At 38.5% G+C, this 22,202-nt stretch overlaps 2 protein-coding genes across 2 annotated transcripts in view; one reads left to right on the top strand and one right to left on the bottom strand.

Moving 5' to 3' along the window:
• Positions 1–22,202, bottom strand: part of LOC116250160 (28 kDa ribonucleoprotein, chloroplastic-like) — a 45,214-nt gene that overhangs the window by 18,135 nt on the left and 4,877 nt on the right. The window lies entirely within an intron of this gene.
• LOC116249918 (cytochrome P450 86B1-like) lies at positions 15,043–17,185 on the top strand. The gene is made up of 2 exons (XM_031623230.2): positions 15,043–15,780; positions 16,075–17,185. The coding sequence occupies exons 1-2, from the start codon at positions 15,083–15,085 to the stop codon at positions 16,958–16,960; spliced, it is 1,584 nt and encodes a 527-aa protein (XP_031479090.1). The 5' UTR covers positions 15,043–15,082; the 3' UTR covers positions 16,961–17,185.

Below are 22,202 nucleotides of genomic sequence, written 5' to 3'. Positions count from 1 at the left end.
TCGAGTCATAGGCTGCACCGATGTTTAGTGTTCACGGGAATGAAACTGATAATACGTATCAATACCCCAACCCCATCAACTATACTATGTCCCTTGGGACTATGAACGGATTATTCTATATGGAAAAGGCTAATAAGTGTGGCAAAGCTTTCTTATTAAACCAATCTTCTTATAGAAAAGAACTGGTTACCAAGACTAGGTGGTTGTAAACTGCGCAACCAATTTGATTGGATGAGGAAGAAGAAAGGAATTAATCAAAGAAGGGAACCTTGAATACAATGCAAAAGGGATAAAATAAATGGAGAGCGAGGGATTGGAGGGTGCATCTTCCTCTCCTTTCTCTCTGAGATCATTATGGCAGAGGGATGATGGATCCCGGCAACCGGTTCGCTATAAGATATATATAACGTTTAGTGGCATCTGAGAAACGTTAATAAAGGCTTTCAGTTAGAAAAATAGAGTGCCATTTTAAATAAATGCCAGAGTACCCAGTCGTTGATTACGTTCAATGGCAAACTTTTCAAAATGCCTTTAATGGGGCTGTGGTGTTGAATACATGTCACTAAAAAGCTATTCAGTGACGCACAAAGATTGTCATTGTAGATGTTTTAATGGCTCTAGATCTCTAAAGATGCCATTAGAAGCATTTTCTGTAGCATTTATCGGTGACATGCTAGGTATGCTAGCGGTGTCGTTCTATGGTGAGTTTTAAATGCCATTGAAGACCTTTTAGCAGCATCCATTCCATGCCATGTCAAACAATTCAATGGCATATGGAGAATACCGCTAAAATTTTTAATGACATATCTTTAGCAGCAGTGAAATTATTCTGCCATAGAAACTCAAAAATACGAAAAATGACAATGTTTTTTATAACATAGAGATCCCTGTCATTAGAATTAAATTTTGGAACATCTAAGTTTGTTGTACAATATGAAATCATAACATTTACAACTACTCATTTTTCATGTCCACCTCTAAATGAAAGAGGAGGTAGAGCTTCCAATATTCTTTACAATAAATGGTTGATCGGTTGATTGATATGGTGCTTACAACATTGTCATCGAAGACAAGAAGTAAAACTCCGGTTCAAAAACATACTAGCTACTGTAAACATGCCTCTATTGGCTGCTCAGCTCTTCCTTCAAGATATGGAACCTAGAAGAACTTCGTGTACGATTCAAAGCAGTGTGCTTGATTGTGCAGAACTAATATGGAAATATGCAGGTTCGTAAACTCCATGCTTTTCATAAATAAAAGGCATAGATGTTAGTCTAAGATGCTGATTTAGAGTTTCAGTTTTCGCTTTTGCTGTCGAGGAATTTCTCCTCCCTTTTATGCAATTTCATGGTGTACGTTTTCAACTTAAACCAGCACTCGTGTACAATGCTCAGTGCTGAGTTGTGTCTCCGAACCTTATAACTGTTTCCTGTAGCTCCTCTCTTTCATTTGGGTGGCCAAATATGTTGGCCTTTCATTTTTTACCAGATGAACATGAGCAGTACGTCATGCTATTTCTTTCTTCTTAACACCACCTTCGGTAGGGAGCTTCCCTTCCTGACTAAGTTTCCTTGATTCATATGGTTTCCTTTCAGGGCAAAACTCGGCAGGAGGAAATATGTAGCAATCTAAGTCCCCACATACCAGTACGAGTATGGCGGTATGCCAATGCTGGTACGGCGGTATGGCGGTGGTATGTTTGGATCAGTTTCAGTTCAGAACTAATCCAAACCATACTTTTTTTTTCATTTGTTCTTATTTTTTAATCATATTTTTGTTAGTTTATTTATGTTCTATGAGATTATACATAGAAATTATGAAACAAACGATTAAAAATTGTGTGATGTGTTATATATATATATATATATATATATATATATATATATATATATATATATATATATTTGTATATACATATATACATATAATGCTTATATTGTGTATGATGCTTAACACAGTTGCCTCCTCTTACCATGTCTATCTTGAAGCTGGAGGTACTGCATAGCCCATACCAAGGGTGCTTTCTGCTATAGCAAATAATATTCAGCTTTTTAACTATAGTCCAAATCACACCTTCGGTGCACGGAGGGGTGGTGAGAGAGCCTTCAAATCTGTAATATTACCTGCTACCAATTTTTACATCTTGTGGATTGACAATTCCAATTGCTTCTTCTTGAGTTGGCTTTACTCTTGGAATGACATGTATCAGCTGAAAAGAACATGAACAGACAAACAAAAGACACAAGACAATGAATGAGTAATTAGCTGGATAATAAAAGCTACTGTGGCCTCCATACTTGTGTAAAAACGGCATTTACGTCATAGAAAAGGAAACTAGTGAAGATATCACACCTCCTGAATTTGTAAAGAACAACAAAGATCTGCCTTCTTTATTGCTTTTTTGGAACGTGTTTGGAGAATATATGTTCGAATAATGCAACGTCGTTTTTATCAAACATTATGTATTATTACATAATCATCATGGTGTCGTCAACTCAATCTCACTAGTACAAGTTTTTTTTTTTTTTTTTTTTGCTGGGGGATCGCCCTGATATTTATGAGAAGAATTAAAGAATAGAGACAAAAACCGAAGAGAAGATCAGAAAAGCTACAAACTAAACATACCAACAACTACTACTACATAGGACAAAACCCAGTAAACCAACAAAGAAATAATCTTCGGTCAGACATATTGTCACCGGAGATCAACAAGCGTCCGGTATTATCAGATACGTGGACAAATTTCCTCATGCAAAATTGCAGACCCTCTATATAATGAAGCAACCAGTTTTTCCATTTCCTATTGTTTGATCTAACTGGCAGATCAGATAATGGAATGGTTGACAAGATATTATTCAGCAACTATGATCACTACATGACAACCGATCCTCTCTGCCCATGTACATTAACATCGTTCTACCTGAATCTCGCTATTAAACCATACAATTGCAGCCGAACTGACACCTTGCTTCCATACCACAATAGCCACCTCAATGGGGTTGTGCCATGGCAACATTTAAGGAGTTCATTGTCTATCCCACATTGACGGCTATGTATCATTATTTGCCGATACAGACAGCTACTTATGGTTGAAATAGAAAAATTATATTGCTTTTCTCCTGAGTTATCATGTATATATAAACCCAAAACCAAAAGTGTGATATGTCTTACTACCATGCTCATGTATAAAAGTTTGTACCATAGATTTCGACCACATCCACATCCAAATGAGATATAGTGAACATGCACATTCTAGACCATAGATTTTAACACTTTTAAAAAGCTGTGTAGTTTCCCTCATCAAAGCATGCATATTCACCTGAAAATATCTCTAAAAAAGAGAACGCACTTTCACTGTTCACATAGAAACGAGTGGCGTTGTGTCTATTTATTGCAATTCTGATACAGCTCTATTATATTCAATTGTGCTTTTAGTTCCTTAATTTTCAACTGAACAGAATATAAAGGCCGAAGGTGTTAGACAAGTCATGGAGGTGGCTATGAAGAACTACTACATCAACAATTCTCCCGCTACTCTCATGGCTGTTTTAGATCCACAGAACCAAACAGAAAATCAAAACACACACACACACAGAGAGAGAGACGTGAATTCATAGCATAGTGCAGAAAACCCCTAATCAAATACTCACATGCTCCTCCCTGATACTCCTTTGAAAACAACGGCAAACCAATGTGTACAGAAGGTGAAAAAAAAAGGAAAAAAATGCGAATAGTGACTGTGGGGATTTCTCCCTCATGCATACACAAAACGATATGCCTTAAACTGGATCATGCTTATGTTAAATCATTGAATTAAACAAAATCTTAAACTGAAGCGGAAGCGTACCTGAATCCATCTGAAGAACTGGAGCACGGGAAGATCACAGCAGGGTCTTCCAGGGTACATGTGGCACGCATGAGGTCACTCTCAGATGGGGGAGAGGAAACCCTAGAAACCAACGTTTCAGGCTACAATTCGCACGACCCCAGGGACTACTACCATTTTATATTAAGAGCAATTACGGATTCAACCCATCAAAGAGTCCGTAATTGCAAACAGGTATCTATACATTTCAAAATTACCCCGTACCATCTAAAATGACGTAATATCTTAAAACGCAAGCACTTAAGCGGATATTTACCTTAAGACGGTCATAATGTCTGAAATTCTTCATAGACATATGTCGGCCCACCAAATGATCTTACAATTTTCCACTTGGGCCAAATATGTTTTTATACATTCAGACATTACATAAAACCTTAGGGGCTCATAACTGCTATCTTATTAAACGTCATTTTCACCAATCTCGTCCATGATCATATCAACACAGAACCAAAGCAGCTTTCGCTATATCAAAATTAGTGAAACATTCAATGATCACAAATATTAACACAACCAATGACATAGATTTGATATGGATGTATAGCATGAGAATTACATGTAATGTGATTACAACATGTCTATTCTCAACTGGTCCAACTTTAAAACCTTATGGAGATCAAAAACACAAGCATAGAATGGAACCAAAGAACTTTAAATTTTATTCTGCAGACAACTGAATGTGTCTATACATAATAGCAAATAAAATACAAACTCCCACTAAACCAGCACATCATCCAAGGATAACACCCTCATACAAACAACATGTTCATGAAAGACCTTATGTGTTAAACCATTGGTAAGCGAATCCGCAATCATAGAGTTTGTCCTAATATGCTCTAAAGACACCTGACCATTCTATATCCTCTCTTTAACAGCCAAAAACTTTATGTCGATGTCCTTCGACTTTAACAAACTATGACTGTTATAAGAGTACATGACTGCTGAATTATTGTCACACAATAACCTTATTGGTCTTTCTACACCATGCATAATGCGTAGCCCCGTGACAAAATTTCGCAAACACAAAGCATAATTAGATGCCTCGTAACATGCTATGCTACTGTCTTGGCACCCAGTAAAGTCAGAATTTGAATACTCAATGATCTCCAACTGGTCTAACTTCCTGTATGTGAGCATAAAATTTTATGTTCTTTGTAAGTACCTCAAAACTCTTTTTGATTACTTTCCAATGATCCACACCAGAATCACCTAAGTATTTGCCTAACATTCCAACGATAAATGCAATATCTGGACGAGTACAAACCTGGGCATACATAAAGCTTCCCACAACAGACGAATAGGGAATCTTTTTCATTTCCTTAGATTCGATTTCACTTTTAAAGCACTGTTTGAGACCAAACTTGTCTCCTTTAGTAACTGGAGTATCTCCTGGTTTACAATCCTTCATGTCATATTGCTGAAGCACCTTATCAATGTAGGCCTTTTGTGATAATTCAAGATTACCCCGAGAACGATCTCGAAATATTCGCCCCAATACAAGAGATGCATCACCAAGATCCTTCATGTCAAACTTTGTTGACAAAATTTTTTAGTTTCATGCAATATGCAAACATCATTACTTGTCAGTAATATATCAACGACATATAAAACCAGAAAAATAAATTTGTCCCACTGAAGTTTTGGTATACTCATTCATCAACCATATTAGTCTCGAAACCAAATGAAACTATAACTTGATGAAATTTGTAATACCACTGACAGGAAACATGCTTTAGCTCATAGATAGTTGTTGAGTTTGTTCTTCAATAGGGAGATCGACATTATTGTCTTCTTCTGAATATGTTGATGGAATAATGGCATGAATGAATACCTGACTATTGCTTACAACATCCGTATGAGTGGACTCATGTCCCTCTTCAAAGGCAATGCTCCTAACCTGATCACCTCCCCCAAACTCAATATCCTCAAAGAAATTGGCATTTCCTGTTTCAAAAAAAGACTTACTAGATTTAATTATAAAACTTATAACCTCTTAATGTTTGTTCGCTTTCTCTTTATACTTTCAATGCAAACATTAAGTCTGCAAAATCAAGAGACTCAAGAATCTCATTCGACATAAGTCTTTCTCTTTCAGAGATATGTCCTAAGCGTCTATGCCATAACATAGCAGAATTCTCATTGGTTAATTTTCTTCTACTACCACTAGACGTAACATGCAAGGTTTCATGATATGAAACAATTGTATCAAGCAAATAGATGTTATTGCTAGTAGACAAAGAACCAGCGGCAATCTTAAATTTATTTCCTCCAAATGAACAATAATGACCAAATTTGTCCAGCAAAAAAATAAAAAAAATCAAATTCGGTCTAAAAGACGGTAGTACTATATCAGTTTCTATCAAATTCAAATAACAACCAGTCTTTAACAATAATTGAAAATCTGCTACGGCTTCAACCTTCACCTTCTTGCTATCGTCCACATAGATGAATCTTTCAGCATCATTTGGCGTTCGACAATTTAGGCAGTCTTGCATAGAGACACTTATGTGAGTAGTAGTACCTGAATCTACCCACCAAGTGTTTTTGTGTACTGAAGTTAAATTGACCTCAGAACAAACCAAAGTGAGAAGTATACCCTTCCTTTCACGCCATGCGTGATACTTAGTACAATTCTTCTTCATATGACCTTCACCATTACAAAAGAAGCAGTTTGATTGGTCTTCCTTATGCTTCTTCTGTTTGTTAATGGATGATTGGTCAACTGCAACTTTAATCAAATTTGCAGATATCATGGAAATAGTACTTACTGTACAAAGAACAAAAATACCAAAGCATGCTCACAATCAATACATGTACAAAGATGAAACAACAAATATAAATGAATTTAAACACAATGGCCCAAAAAACCCATCACAAGGTACCGGTGCAACGTTAATATCTAATTTTTAGATTGAAATACTAACTGCAAGTGGTATCCTTGGTCAACAATGAATATAGATAATTAACTCTGTCAAACAACGAGCCTATCTTTAGATTGACTCGCTATTCACATGGAAACCTAAAAATTATCACATATTCATTGTCCTGTATACTTAAACCTGACTAAACAACAATCCTCCTTTAGGTTGATCATTGCCCGCATGGATCAAGTATACTATCATCTAATATTCAAAACAGGCAAATTCATACAACAGATGTCACTTTGGCGACATAAAGTACAAACCTACTCATTTCGAACAATAGACATAGCCAAAATTCAAATTCATAGTCCAAACATTCATCTAAAGCACATCCACAATTTTAATAACATGCAAAACATGATACACAAATTAAAACTGCATACAACATTATCCCTACATTGAATCCAAGACCAAATTATTCAATGATATGAGCCCAAAAGAGTCAAAATTTTATAAACTGGTACCATAATCGTGCTTAAGTGGGTCAAGAACTACTGAATTGGCCTTAAAATGGCCCGTATCGTTCTTAAACCACAACTAGAACACCTACATTGCCCTAAATAGGGCTGAACCGATCTAAAAATTGGACGAACCGGTCAAAAATAGACCGCATCGGTTCCAAAACTCACTGAACCGGTTGAAAAATGGCTAAAATCGGTTCTAAAACTGAATGAACCGGTCTGAAAAGCCCTCAATCGGTCCGAAAAGGGTCCGAATCGATTCCAAAAGGTCTGAACCGATTCTAAAACAGAATGAACCGGTTTTGTTTTAAAACCAGGTTGTACCCGACCCGGTCCGAAAATATTAAACGCAGACGCGGGCGCGGGGCGGCAAAAATGATTTTTTTTTTAGCCTTATGGATCTGGATCGGGTCTGTCACGACCCGATCCGACCCGACCCAATCAGACCGCTCGCTCGACCGCGCGAGTGGTCGCAAGCGTCGTCTCCATCGCTCGCCTGCCGAACGGCAGGCGGGTGGTGGTCTTCCACCGGCAGGCCACCCAACTTCGTGGGTGGCCGCCGGCGGGTGCCGCCAGGATGGCCAGCCGTCGCCCGCCGCAGTGGCCGGTAGTCGCCCGTCGAAAACCGGCCGTTTACGGCCGGTTTTCACCTTCTGATTTCCGCCCCCTTTTCATATTTGGGTATGGTTGAAAACGGCAGCGGCGGCAGCAGGAAAGCCACCGGTGGGTTGCCAGAGACCATGGGTGGGCGCCAAAGGGTCGCACGGCCCCGTTCGGCGGCTTACCGACCGGCCCTCCCCCTCCCTGCCGTCGTCTCTCCCTGTGCGCCTTTTCCCTTTTTCTGCGGCTGCAACAGAGGCGTAGAGGGCACCGCAGGCCCCCAAACTGCGTGGGTGGCTGCCGGCAGGGACGCGCCCCAACGGCCGGAGGTCCGCCATCGCCAAACGGCAATCGACGCCCACCGATCCTTGCATCCCCTACCCTTTTCCTTAGGTGGCTGCAATGGAAGCCCGACGTCTTCCATTGTTCGGCCATTTTTTTTTTTTTAAACAAAAAAACTCGCAGCCGAAGAACCAAAAGGGGAACATCCGAACAAGAAGAACGCACAGAACCATCCAAAAAAAATCAACGATTTAACAATGAACTATGGTTGTGATACCAGTTGTTGGGATTTCTCCCTCATGCATACAGAAAACGATATGCCCTAAACAAGATCATGTTCATGTTAAATCATTGAATTAAACAAAATCTTAAACTGAAATGGAAGCGTACCTGAATCCATCTGAAGAACTGGAGCTCGGGAAAATCACAGCATGGTCTTCCAGGGTACGTGCGGCGCGCATGAGGTCTCTGTCAAATGGGGGAGAGGAAACCCTAGAAACCAACGTTTCAGGCAACCATTCGCACGACTCCAATGACCACTACCATTTTATATTAAGGACAATTATATATTCAACCCAACAAAGAGTCCGTAATTACAAACAGGTATCTATACATTTCAAAATTATCTCATACCATCTAAAATGACGTAATATCCCAAAACGCAATCACTTAAGCGGGTATTTACCTTAAGATAGTCATAATGTCTGAAACTCCTCATAGACATATGACGGCCCACCAAATGATCTTACAGTGACATGTTCTTTTCCACACTCCTCTGGCTACGACAATGATCGATCGATCGATTGCAAATGCTCGAGAAATAGATGGCTGAGGTCTACGAAGTTCAAAGAGGCAAAAGTGAAAACGGAGAGCACGAAGTCAAACGAAACTCCAATGCTCGATTGAGAAAAGGATAATGAAACTCAAATGCCAGCAAAGATTAGAGGAAAGGCGAGGCAAAGTTTTTTCCCCTTTCAATGGCGTTTTACGGGTGCCCCGATATGGTCTCCTCTTCTCTGGCATTCATAAAATGCTAACAATTTAAAAATTCATCGACACTCCATATGGAAACAACATAAACATTCTTCAATGTGACTCTCCACATCCAAATGCCACAAACAACTACTTAATATGGCACTCCTTGGCCAGTGCCATAGTAGATGGACTTGCTTGAGGCGGTGGTCTCCATTGAGGAAGAGGGCAGCCCAGTGATCTCGATCCATCTGGAGGCGTATGATAGAATGGCTGGACACTTCTAAATCGCAGCTGTGGCTGATCTATATGGAGGCAGCGCCAGGCTAGGAGCAGACTGTAGTTGTATCTCTGCATCGCTATGGAACCAGTGAATGTATGTGAGAAATCTCCAATCTTCAGTGATCGGAGAGGTGCTGAGGAAGAAATTGGCGAGGTGCTGAGGAAGAGGGCATGGAGGGTTAGAAATGGAACCCTGATCATCAGCACTAAAAGTCAGGAGTGGAGTCGTCGATCAACTTGGAGAAACTGTGGAAATCTGGTTAAAGTTTCCGAACCTCCTGATTGAAATCTGGAACGGGTACACTCTTAGAGCGATGAAAAGGGCATTGAGGGATGATTTTGTTTAGGAAGAAGGGTGCATGGTGCTAGTGAGAAGATTCACAGTAACATTAGTGGAGCTGAATCTCATACAGGTTACCTTAGGGATAAACAGGTCACCCAAGATTTTAGAAAGCCCAAGTCAATCTTGATTCTTATCGTATCCAAGAGAAAACAAGATGGTGGTTGAGAAATTACCTAAAATTGAAGTTCACGACAACATTACAATCTCCTTGCCATGAACGTCATGTTCATGAAAATTGAAAGTTGTGTTTAACCCGTTGATCGTTAAGAGGATCGACTGTTCCTAACATCATTAACAGAAGAAATCGATGTAAGGTTTAGATTTTCTTAAGCTTAATAGATTACTTTTCTTATGTGCATGCTTGTGCAGGGATTGAATTTTAAACTTTTAAAGTTCATTTGGAACAAAGACTCAGGTTTGTTTAGGAATGCTTTTGTATTTCAGGAATTTTGAAGATTTGAAACTGCTTTTGGAATGGAACAATTGGATTAATCCCAGATTTTAGTAATTGAACTTTGATTTAATCTAAAAACGGGAATTTTGGATTGATAATCGACAATTAGATAGAATTTGTAATTGAAGCTTAGCTAGAGATTTTTGGAATTGGACCTTCAATTATTAGGCTTTGGGGTTTCAAAGATAGTTTGGATTTTAAGGTTTGAAATTTGATTGGAAGATTTTGTGGAAGCCTTGGGACCGGAATTTGGTTTTGAAGCCAAAATCTAGAGATTGGATTTGGATCGGTTTTGGTCGAGGCTAAACTTGATTTCGAAACCATAGTTCTTATCCCGAAAAAGAGAATGGGAAGATTTGGATAGTCCTGAGTTTAGGGAATTTTGTTGATTTTGGAAAATTGAAATTTTGATTTGAAGAATTTTAGACATTAGTTGAACTTCTAGGATTTTTTAAGAAGAATTGATTTGAAATCCTAAATTCTTTGAGACTTGGCAAGGATCATGGAAAATTCGCTTGATTTTGAGTAGATTTTGGACTGAAAATTGATTTCAGGAAAAGCCAATCATTGATTTCAAAATTAATTTCGAAAAATCTGGTTGTGTAGTCATTTTGAAAATTTTGTTTTGCGCATCAAAATATATGAGGTGCCCAAGTCTTTCTCGCAATTTGACTTGGTCACGGTAGCGACTTCCACTTGACTCACTTAAATCTTGGCAAAGGTGGGTGGGTGCACTCATGAAGTGAGTGCATGCATGTATTCATAAAATAAACTAAATGTTCATTCATACTTAAATCTATTTCTCTACATGCATAATTTAATTGAGTCTCGCATAGACATTGGCTCTGATTGGAGATAAGAATGTAAAACGTCCATGCGAATGTATTGGATGCATGGAAATTGAAAAGTAGAGGTATTGTTGTATGGTGGCACATTATGCTCATTAATGATAACCTTACCATTGGAAATGGTTTCACGCTAGATGTCATGTTTGAAGAGCAGCGTTTGAATGACCAAGAATCCTCGGAAAGGGTTGGCTGTATGGAGGAGATCAGGTTGGAGCTAGCAGAAAAACGAGAACCTAGTTTGGTGGCAAATTGGGAATGGTAGCAAACTGCATTTTTGGAGAGACAAGTGGAGTGAAGAGGTGAAGGTGCACAGCCGACAGCATCAACCCGGCAAGGCCCCATGTCCGAAACTCGAGCTAGGCTTGGGCTTGATGCTCGAAACCTGGACCCGAGGCTGGCCCAGCTCCACCCAGTTACAACAAAAAATTAGTTTTTAAAATATAAAATAATTTTTTAATATAAAATAATAAAATATATATTATTATTATTATTAAATATTATTTAAAAGCTATCGGGTCGAATCAAGCTCCTGTTGTTTTTTTTTTTAATGTGGAGTTTAGCCATGGCCTCAACAGTCAAATTGAATCCTGTGTATGCAACAAATATGCACCCAAAACAGGAAGAAAGGAGATGGTGTATTTTAGATTTTGCTTATAAAGATATGTAAATTTTAGTCTTTTAATTTTTTTTACTTTTGACAAAGACATTTTTAGCACTGCACACCCCTATACATGCACAGGCATGTGCAAATAACCAGCTTCGCTCTGCCGAGCCCTTCTTCTGTCGACCACTTCCTGCAAGGGCATGCTGATTTGTGTTTTTTTTTCTTGTGATAACAGGTTGGCGACTATAGACCACACACTGTGTAGGATGATTAAACTAAGAAAAATGAAAAACAGAAATTGAAACATAGTTGAAGAAAAGATATGGCAATTGAAAAGAACGCTAGAAACGAATTTATGATAAAAAAAAAACACTGTTTAAACACAAGATAAACCCAAAAAAAAGACAAGTTTGATATTAAATGGAGGAACAAAGGAGGAGGATACATAAAGTAGGGCCGGATAAATGGTATAATTAATATATCGAATTAAATTGACTAATTGGGTAGAACTCATTATCAAATAATGACAATCTATGTCAATTTTGTTATAAAAAAGATGGACAAGAAAGTTCGAACAAGTCGTCGACTGTAATTAGTAAAGGACATTTCGTAATGTGAAGATATTAACTCATCCTCTACAGCTAGAAACCTGGCTAAGATCACAAAGAAAAGGAGTTTGATCTAAAATTAATGCCACAAGATATCAAGTGCTCAAATTGCAGAGTCAAGACTTTAATCTTCGGGCTCAAGTTGTTTCATCATAATTGATGGAGAAAAGAGGTGTCCCCTGTGCATGGGACGGCTGATGACCTACTTAATGTTGGAGAGAAGTGTTAGGCTAAATAGCTTAATGAACTTGAGAAATAAGAACAAAGGCTCCCACAACGCACACGCTTGCCCTGTTGGCAAATTCTTAGTTGGACTTATATTTATATATATATATATATATATATGTATAATGAAAAAATCATATTGATGTGTGCAAACAGTTGGTGGTTGGCTAATAATTTAAAATTTATAATCACCAATCATCGTTAAAACCACCACAAACTATCACTACACTATAAATTATGACTAATATTGCCAATTTCGTGACTGTTTTTTACTAATATTTTTTAAAATTTTACTAATTCGGCATAATTGAACACCCCCCACCATCCCACCTCGGGTCTCTTTAATTATGCAGAGATATGAAGGCAATTGTGATGGAAAGTTAGAGAGAAACAATGAGAAAAAAATATAAACTAATATTAGACCATAAAATATCTATCAATGAATGTATATAGATATAGTTCATAAAGTATGTACTAGAAAATATGAGAACCACTTGAAGTGGTCCGATCTTGTGAAATTGATGGTTTTGCAACTTCTTTTCTTCCACTTTTTTATACAAGTTTGATATAAAAGTTTAAATATACGTTTAACGTGGAAGTGCATGTAGGGCTGCACATGAGATGAGTCGAGCTGGACTCGATCGACTCAGAAAACTTGAGTTCAATGTCGCCTCGAATTCAAGTCGAGTTCCATAGAATTGGCTCGAGCTTGACTTGCGTCGAGTGCAAGCTTGACTTGTGTTGAATGTGGGAGGGGGGGCCACCTGGGCCATGGCTCGGGTGAGCGCAGGAAAAAAAAAAATTTACATTGAAAAAGTTAAATTTTTTTAGTTTGGTCCGACTCATCGCTCCTTTTGACCCTACCCGTCGCTCCTCCCGTAGATTTGTTTGGTTCGCCCCTGAAAAAATTCTGCCTCCACCCCTGGTTGAATGCAAGCTCGACTCTATAGTTTAACTTGTTTCTATAAAGTCTGTCACCCAAGCTAGATTTGTTTAACATTTAGAGCATATATTTGAACTCGAGCTCTACTCGAGTTGTCTCAACCTGCTGTGCAACTTAATGCATGTTTGGATCCTAAATGACTAAAATGCCCTCGCATGGAAAGGGAGAGCTCTCTTGTGAGTACTTCAAAAATTGAAGGGGAAAAGGCTTTTTGGAAAACAGAAGTACCGTCACGGGTGAATCGGATTGAAACACGCTGGTGGATGCAACCAGACCAAATTAAATCACAATCAATTGTTCTATCAAAAATCAATTTCTCTTCTCCATTCTTGCATCACGGCAAACGCAAGCAGGAAGTAGAGCAGCTACATATTGGGGACCATATTCAGTTTATAATTATGTTTGGGGCATTAATGCATTAATGAAAGCTGGTCAAAGAAACAGATGACCCTTTTGTCTCTATCAATATGTTTCTCATTTATATGGTTTGAGTGATGCTAAGACCATCAAACCTATATATATATATATATATATATATATATATATATATATATATTACTTCCACCAAATCTCCGGTTAGCTAGCAGCGGAACCACTTGACCCAAGTGGTCACTTGCCATTATAACCTGCCAAAACTGCACGCCAGTTCAAGTGGTTCCACTGCCTCTATCAGCTTGGGTCATTCATTTCAATTTGTTTTTTAATGTAACAGATCAATCAACGAGCAAGTTAAATAAAAAACTGAAAAGGTTATGAACTAACCTTCTCAAATTTTGGTGATATAACAAAAGCACAATTAAGTTTGGATTCATTTATAAAATACCAATTTCGTGCGTAATCTAAGCAGCTAAACCAAAAAAAAAACACTTAAGCGTGCTTGTAAAGTTATATATATATATATATATATATATATATATATATATATATATATATATATATATAGAGAGAGAGAGAGAGAGGGAGAGAGAGAGGAAGAGAGTGACGAGTTCTGCCAGATACCAAATGTTGATGTATGGTTAAAAATAAAAAAGATTTTCACATGTATATATGCATATATATATATATATATATATATACATATATATATATATATATATATAACGTTATAAAACATATGTATAGGAAAACTAAATGCCGGTACATGCCAAATGGTTAAAATTTTAAAATGTATTGCCAACATGACCATAAATAGTTCACAAAGTCATAAAAAACCACCGGTATACCACACCATAAACTGTCTCACTAATACCAATGCTGTGAACCTTTTTTTACAGGAATGGAGATACATATGTTGTAAATTTAAGTCATCGGCGTCATTCGGTTTCTGGTACGAATATATATATATGCTCTAAAAATATAAAATTGTTTGAATGACTGCCATTCTACCCAGAATTTCTAACTCCGCTATTGCCCTCAACTTAAGTTTCTGACACAGCAAAGGGTAGATGTAAAGCTCAATCCCGAAGCTTCCCCCATTACATGCAGGACGACGAGTAATGGGGTCTACCACCGATTGAAGATCCTGGATTCATGTGGTAGGGAGCTTCAATATAAGTGTTTGAGTAGAGAAAGGTCTCCTCCCTATCCCATCCCATGTACTACTAAGACAACTAAACCCATTCACTACTGTGTCAAACGGAGTTCTCTACGACCTCCATGGCAGCAGACTCATGGACGGAGAAGGTCTTAACGAAGACCCTGCTCAAGAGCATCACCCTGTCAGATATTGCCATCTCCATCGCCGGACTCTTCGTCTTCAGCTCTGTCATGAACAGGCTGTCCTCCAAAGGCTTCATGCAGTGGCCTTTGCTGGGCTGCCTCCCTTCTCTCTCCCTTCACTTGCATGAAATCTTCGAATACATCACCAAGACCCTCTCGGAGGCAGGTGGAACCTTCCCCTACAGGGGCCTATGGAAGAGCGGTGCGTTCGGGTTCATCACAATGGACCCAGCCAACGTCGAGCACATGCTGAAGACCAACTTCAAGAACTACCCCAAGGGGAAGTACTATAGAGAGAGGTTCTCCGAGCTGCTCGGCGACGGCATCTTCAACGCCGACGACGAGATGTGGAAGGTGCAGAGGAGGGCGGCGAGCGGAGAGATGCATTCGGCGAGGTTCGTGGAGTACTCGGCCAAGACCATCGAGGAACTGACGCACAACAAGCTCATCAAGCTCGCCGAGAAGCTCAGCAGGGACGGCCGGAGCGTCGACCTGCAGGACATGTTCCTCCGCTTCACGTTCGATAATATATGCATGGCAGCGTTAGGTGTCGACCTGGAATGCCTCAACATCGAGCTCCCTGAGGTGCCCTTTGCGCGAGCGTTCGAGCAAGCGACAGAGTACTCTCTGTTCAGGTCATATATTACTACTGAGCCAATGGTTCCTTTATGAGTTTTTTCTTACGTTTCTTCACCATGATCACGATCATACTGATGATTGGTGACGGGAAATGAGTAACTTCATGACCGACAGATCTGCTTGCTTCAGATCTTGAAAACACTCATCCGTGATGATCAGGGGAACTCGAGCAGGAAATTTTTTGGCTATTTGCTTCATTAAACGCGCGACTCACATTATGATTGTTTACTGTAAACATTCGGTTCGTGCAATAAAGCTGCTACTTAGCGTGACAACTTGCGTTGTTTCAGGTTCACGGTTCCACCCTTCGTCTGGAAGGTAATGAGGTACTTACAGGTCGGCTCAGAGAGACAGCTGAGGGCAGCAGTCGAGGTCGTCCATGAATTTGCGGAGAAGACGGTATTGAGTCGACGGATGGAGCGGAAGAAGCTCGGTGGGCTGAGCCATCGGTCGGAACTCTTATCAAACCTCATGGAGGCCAATACCCATCTCTATTCCGACAAGTTCTTAAGGGATTTCTGCATAAGCTTTATCCTTGCCGGCAGAGACACCAGCTCCGTCGCACTGGCATGGTTCTTCTGGCTCCTTAACAAAAACCCAGATGTAGAAAGCAAAATCCTTGATGAACTAGTGGCGATTCTAAAGCAGAGAGTCAATCTTGGTCTGGTGGATGCCAAGAGTGTAGTCTTCACAACAAATGAATTGAAGAAGATGGAATACCTGCAGGCTGCATTGTCAGAGTCTCTGAGACTGTACCCCTCGGTTCCCATAGACTTCAAGGAAGCACTGAACGATGATGTTCTCCCGGACGGGAACAAAATAAAGAAAGGTGCAAGGATTTTCTATTGCATATACTCGATGGGCAGGATGGAATCGATATGGGGAAAGGACTGTAGGGAGTTCAATCCGGGGAGGTGGATCAAGGAAGGGAAGTTCGTGAGTGAAAGCCAGTTCAAATATGCTGTATTCAATGCAGGGCCGAGGCTGTGCTTAGGGAAGAAGTTTGCCTACCACCAGATGAAGATGGTGGCTGCTTCCCTTCTGATGAGATACTCAGTCTGTGTTGTTAAGGACCATCCTGTGGAGCCCAAATTGACTACTACCCTCTACATGAAGCATGGACTCAAAGTCTGGTTCAAACCAAGGCTAGAGTTGCCACAGCTCCAGGCATCATGATCGATTGCATTTTGCAAAGTGTGATGGGTGGTGTTGCTTCAATTATCTGCAATCTTGCAGTTCGCATTCATTACAGAAGTTGCGTGTTTGGGTTTTGTTTCTGTAGATTGATTTACTTATTGTTATGTCTGGTCATATGCCCGTGCTTATATTATCACATACATTATGCACATATGGTATATGAATTTTCCATGAACAGAAATTTATACTGTTCTAGTCCCGCCTGCAAGAAGTGGCAATCTTAGGAGCAAGTCTTTTAGAACATTACGCCGGCATACCACTGTTGTATCGAGCTGTAGCCGACAAGTACACGAAGGAAAATCTGATGCAACTGAATTTTCGTCTATATGTATAGGAAAAAGTGAAACAAACCAGCTACTTTTGTAGCATGATGGTTATTTCTTCTATTTGGTATTGTTAAAAAATGTCTTAAGAAATGCATTTCGTTGTTAAAAACCATGGTCAAACAATTGGTCATTGCAAATGCACTTTTTGTGACTGTGTTTAACGAACAAAAATTAAAAAATAGTCATCCAGCAATAGCTTATTTTATTTTCTCTCCCTCTCTCTCTTTCTCTCTCTCTCTCTCTCTTTATATATATATATATATATATATATATATATATATATATATATATATATATATATATATATATATATATATATATATATATAAGTCAGCTACCTTTATGATCGAATGATTATTTTTTTAATTTTGTATCACTAACTGTTCAAAAATAATATTGCCAGTTGATTGGCCATGATTTTTAAGAATAAAATGAATATTTTGTGACGGTTTTTACGAGATATATATATATATATATATATATACCATCCATAACCGGCTGATTTCAATTTTCCTTTATGTATGTACTCATGCCACTGAAAGACTTAAGGGCGTGCAAGAATTGTAGCTGCACAAATGCCAGAATTGTAGCTGCACAATGACAGTATTTCATTATGTGGTGTGTTGTTTTGTGCAGGGCACCAGATTACCTCAGCTTTGGCAAAGCTGCTTATATGCGTCATATTTCATATTTGTGTACAAAATTTCTTGGGTTAGTATGGTTAATGACAAAAGTTCCTCTCATTCACACAGAAAAAAACAAGTTTTTGGTAGAATTAAAATGAAAATCAAAAAAAGTAAAATGGCTAAAACGGACACACTTTTTTTTAAATTATAAAAACATCCCCTTTCTTTAATGCATACTAGCGCACGAGCAAGCTTTACTACAGCAGAGCCGATGTAGGCCCTTTTACTGGCGCCGAAGTAACATCTAGTTCCACTAATAAAAGGTTATTTCTTTATACACAAATGAATTGATCTCTTGTTCACCCGAATCATGTAACCTTACAGTACCTTAACGTCTTGGAGGAAATGGTTTGCAATGTGTGAAATTTTCTCATACTTGAAATTATATTTTTTGTCCAAGCTGTTACTCCATCAATTAAATTATGATGAAAGAATATATATTATTTGTGCTTTTCATACCATGGATATAATGTCCAATGTAATGTTGTTTTTATATAGGGAGCCCATTGATGATGCCATCCACGCTTATTTATTGAATGGGGCCCATCTGGCCAACCCGCCAACTTTCCAGCCGGGTTCTGGTCATAAATTCAAGAGTCGGGAATACACGCGACATGCCAAACTTTGGATGTTCCAAAAGATATATATATATATATATATATATATATATATATATATATATATATAGAGAGAGAGAGAGAGAGAGAGAGAGAGAGAGAGAGAGACGATTGTGGCAAGAATGCACGTCCGATACATAATATAGTATTTTTTTTAGTTCATCAACAATATTGTTTTTTTTCTCTTTTTTAGTTTGGGTGCATAATCGATGGATTTTATTGATCTCCACTGTCGGCAGTACTTACATGCAGCATGTCTTCATCTGCTATCAGCAATATGGTTGCCGATTCTTGTCTGGTTATCAACTTATCCAATTCATCACTGGCGTTGTCTTCACTGGCACTGCAGATGCTATTATGACTGCCTTCTTACCGAATCTGGATTGCCCCGAGCAGCATAATTAGTGAGATGGACCCGTGAAGATACGAAGGTTTAGACGTCAGTTTGATTCCTGTGGGTGCTATTGTCCTGCACATGACAGTTAATGAAACAGTGTCCTGGTTCGCACTCAAGTGGTAAGAAGCCCTAAACTGTGGCACTAAGGTGAAGGAGGAGGGGCTTTGACCTGTTCGAGGTATCTCCCCTCCAAATCTTGATTGCCTATTGTTATGCTTTACGTCCGTTATTGATCCCTTCAAACCCGTTTTTGGAGAAATTCATAAGTCAAGTTTGGTACCCAAATTATGAAATATCTGATAGAGTATAAACGAACTATTAGGTATCAAGCAAAGCCTAATGGTGCCCTTGATGGCATTTTGTTTTAAAGGTTGTGTTTGTTAGCTTCAGAGATCGAAGATTATTGGGGATCTCTGATCCCAGGATTTAAAGTCAGGCTACCCTTCCATCAGACATCAAATCTGAGGTTTTAGTCAGGTTCTCCAATCCTCATTTTTTTTTATTGATCTGAAATTCAGTATTCCTTTACTTTATGGGCTCCTTATAAATGGGATGCTTTCAAATCAGCATCGGATCTCATGCAAGTGCTTCGCCAACAGAATGTGGAATTGAATGGGGACATTCCATATGTTAAGGCATTTAGAAGTTAAAAGTTGACTTGCTGCATGTGAAAGTTAAACAAGTGTTTGACTCCCTGGGATAATGTCATCTACATAATTTTATGCTGTACTAAGAACTATGATAAAGAAACAGAATGATATAATTAACTCTATAAGGTCCACCTAAATGCAACTGAAATAAATGCTAAATGATGTTAAATGAATGAAATGCGATCCCTAAATCCAGGCTATATGCATTATTAATGCAAATGAAATGTAATGTGAAACACCATAAGTCAATACCCGCTAAATGTATCGGGCACCTAATTCTATGGTCTATATGTGATGCAATGCTTAAAATGTGACCCAAATTAAATATAGCGCAGCTTGGAGGTTGACAATCGAATTGAGGTACCCAAAAAGACGAAGAAAACAATAGAGATATAAGCACCCTGTTGCAGAGGAGGCAAAGGGCACCAGGGCCTCCCCTCTGTTCTTGAAAAATTAAATGTTATTCTTCATTTTTTTCAAAAAAAATAGTCGTGCTGGGTACAATTTTGAAAATTATATAATGGTCTCTCCTTAAAAGAAAATTTGCAACTTTTAAATTAAATGCCATTCTCGTTCTTGTGATTGTAGAGCAAATATTGCTTCATCTAGAAATTGCCATACCCCGGCTGAGATCTCTATGACAAATCCAAGCACCAAATTGGACAAAATTTGCCCATGATCCATCTTCACGGTAATGGATTGTACCAAGCAATGCAATTTAGTCTAAGGATGTCAATGGATCGAATTTGAATCGGATATACCCTTAACCATATCTGCTATTTTTTATATTCATATATTTGAATTCGAATACAAACAAAGAATAATCATATTTGAATCCCAACCCAAAATCCGATTTCATAATCTGAATTCAAATTTTGAATGTAAAATTATTGGATATAAGGTAATTATTTAAAAATAAGTCTGATCTGAATCCGAATCTGATCTGGTTTCTTAATCAGATATTAATTTTTTTTTCCACATCCGATCTTTTTGGAACGGTTCAGTTGCATATCTGATCCAAATCATATAATATTAACATCCCTAATTTGGACTCCATATGGTTTGTGTTCCATTATCCTTTGTGGTGTACGGTCCATTGGGATGGAATTGAAATTGTTGATAAGGCCTTGATAATCCTGGGTTTTCATAAGTCGTAGGAGTTTGAGTTTTCTACAACAGCTAACTGGTATGACTCAATTTTACAGGCACCAGTTCTGCACAGATCCAGTGCTACAGGAAATGGGTATTTCAATTAGAGATCGATGCTTAAGCTTTAATGAGAGGCCATGGTCATAGAAGAGAATAATTAAAGTTTTCAGTATGAAGTTTTAATACCATATAATGGTCGGCTAGAGGCAAAGCCACTCCGCACCCCCAAGATCTAGGGCTGCTTCGAGACCTCGGTGATCCTACAGTGCACCAGTTCTGATAACATATAACAAAACATGCATGTACAAAAAGCTAGGCAAGGATGTATACATCCATAAGAGAGAGTCTTATTTCTTACCAGCACATTAAGATTCAAAAAGTATTCTCTTGCTTTACCAATGTTTTTAGATCTTCTCTCGGTATTCGTTTGCTGATATCTTCTGCTATGATCACCAGGGTGGTTGCCGTTGATATACGGTACATGTTATTATCTTCATGACTAGGATTTCCTCAGCAGTAACATATCATTCGGATCCGGATTGGTTGTCGTTGTGGCCCGATATAAATCTGATATTACTTATGTGCCAGTAAGATTTTATCAGTGTTTTTAGGCTAATGTTCTACTTTTATCGATCCATAAAGTTTGGTTCATATCAAGATCCAGCCTGTGAGGATTTTGTTTAAAAATATCATATAGACATGATCTCCATGGCCAGAACATAAAAACTGACTGCCGATCGTGCTTCGTTGCGTGCAAGATGCTCAAGGCTCAAGCTCGAAAGGTTCAAACCGCTTGCTTAAATCCTCCCTTTTAAAGTCCTTTCAAAATTCTCTTCACAATTCTTTTAAAATTCTTTTCACAATAATAGAAGCTCACAATTATATGGAATTTATGCAAACAAAAGCGTGCCTCTTATGAACGAAGAAGAAATGATCAAGCCAAACCTGAGAAATGATGGCAATGTTGACAAAAAGTGCATCCTTTGTTCATTATCATAGAAGCACCAATCTAAGTAACATAGACACGGCCGGGAGGCTGCCAGACCCCCACATGCGTACGGCGGCACACTTGGAAATGCAGTTTTGGTTTTTGTCTATTTTTTGTGAAATTTTGCAGGGTTTTATGGAACTTTTTTTTTTTTTAACTTTACATATTTTTTGTGGTGTTCTCCATATTTCTTGAAGAATTGTGCTTTTTTTTTTTGTAGAATTTTGCACACATATAAACATATATGTATCTTACCTTGTTGTCTACCCGTGTCCAAATATTTTAAAACTGCTCTGTACAAGTATCCCCATACTAGTATCCACGTGACTTAGGCATCAATGGCGTTAACATGAAAAAAGGCTAACAAGTAACAAACGATCGCCATGAATTATAAGTGCACATTTATCT

This window comes from Nymphaea colorata, chromosome 3 (assembly GCF_008831285.2).
Source record: "Nymphaea colorata isolate Beijing-Zhang1983 chromosome 3, ASM883128v2, whole genome shotgun sequence".
Lineage (NCBI taxonomy): Eukaryota > Viridiplantae > Streptophyta > Magnoliopsida > Nymphaeales > Nymphaeaceae > Nymphaea > Nymphaea colorata.
Note: the sequence above shows the minus strand (reverse complement) of the source record. Positions and strands in the feature narration are given on the sequence as shown.

Excerpts from the sequence above, each read along its gene's own strand:
- LOC116249918 (XM_031623230.2), top strand. The coding sequence starts at position 15,083 with ATGGCAGCAGACTCATGGACGGAGAAGGTCTTAACGAAGACCCTGCTC. Across the intron at positions 15,781-16,074 it reads ACAGAGTACTCTCTGTTCAG|GTTCACGGTTCCACCCTTCG; the intron begins GTCATATATTAC and ends GCGTTGTTTCAG.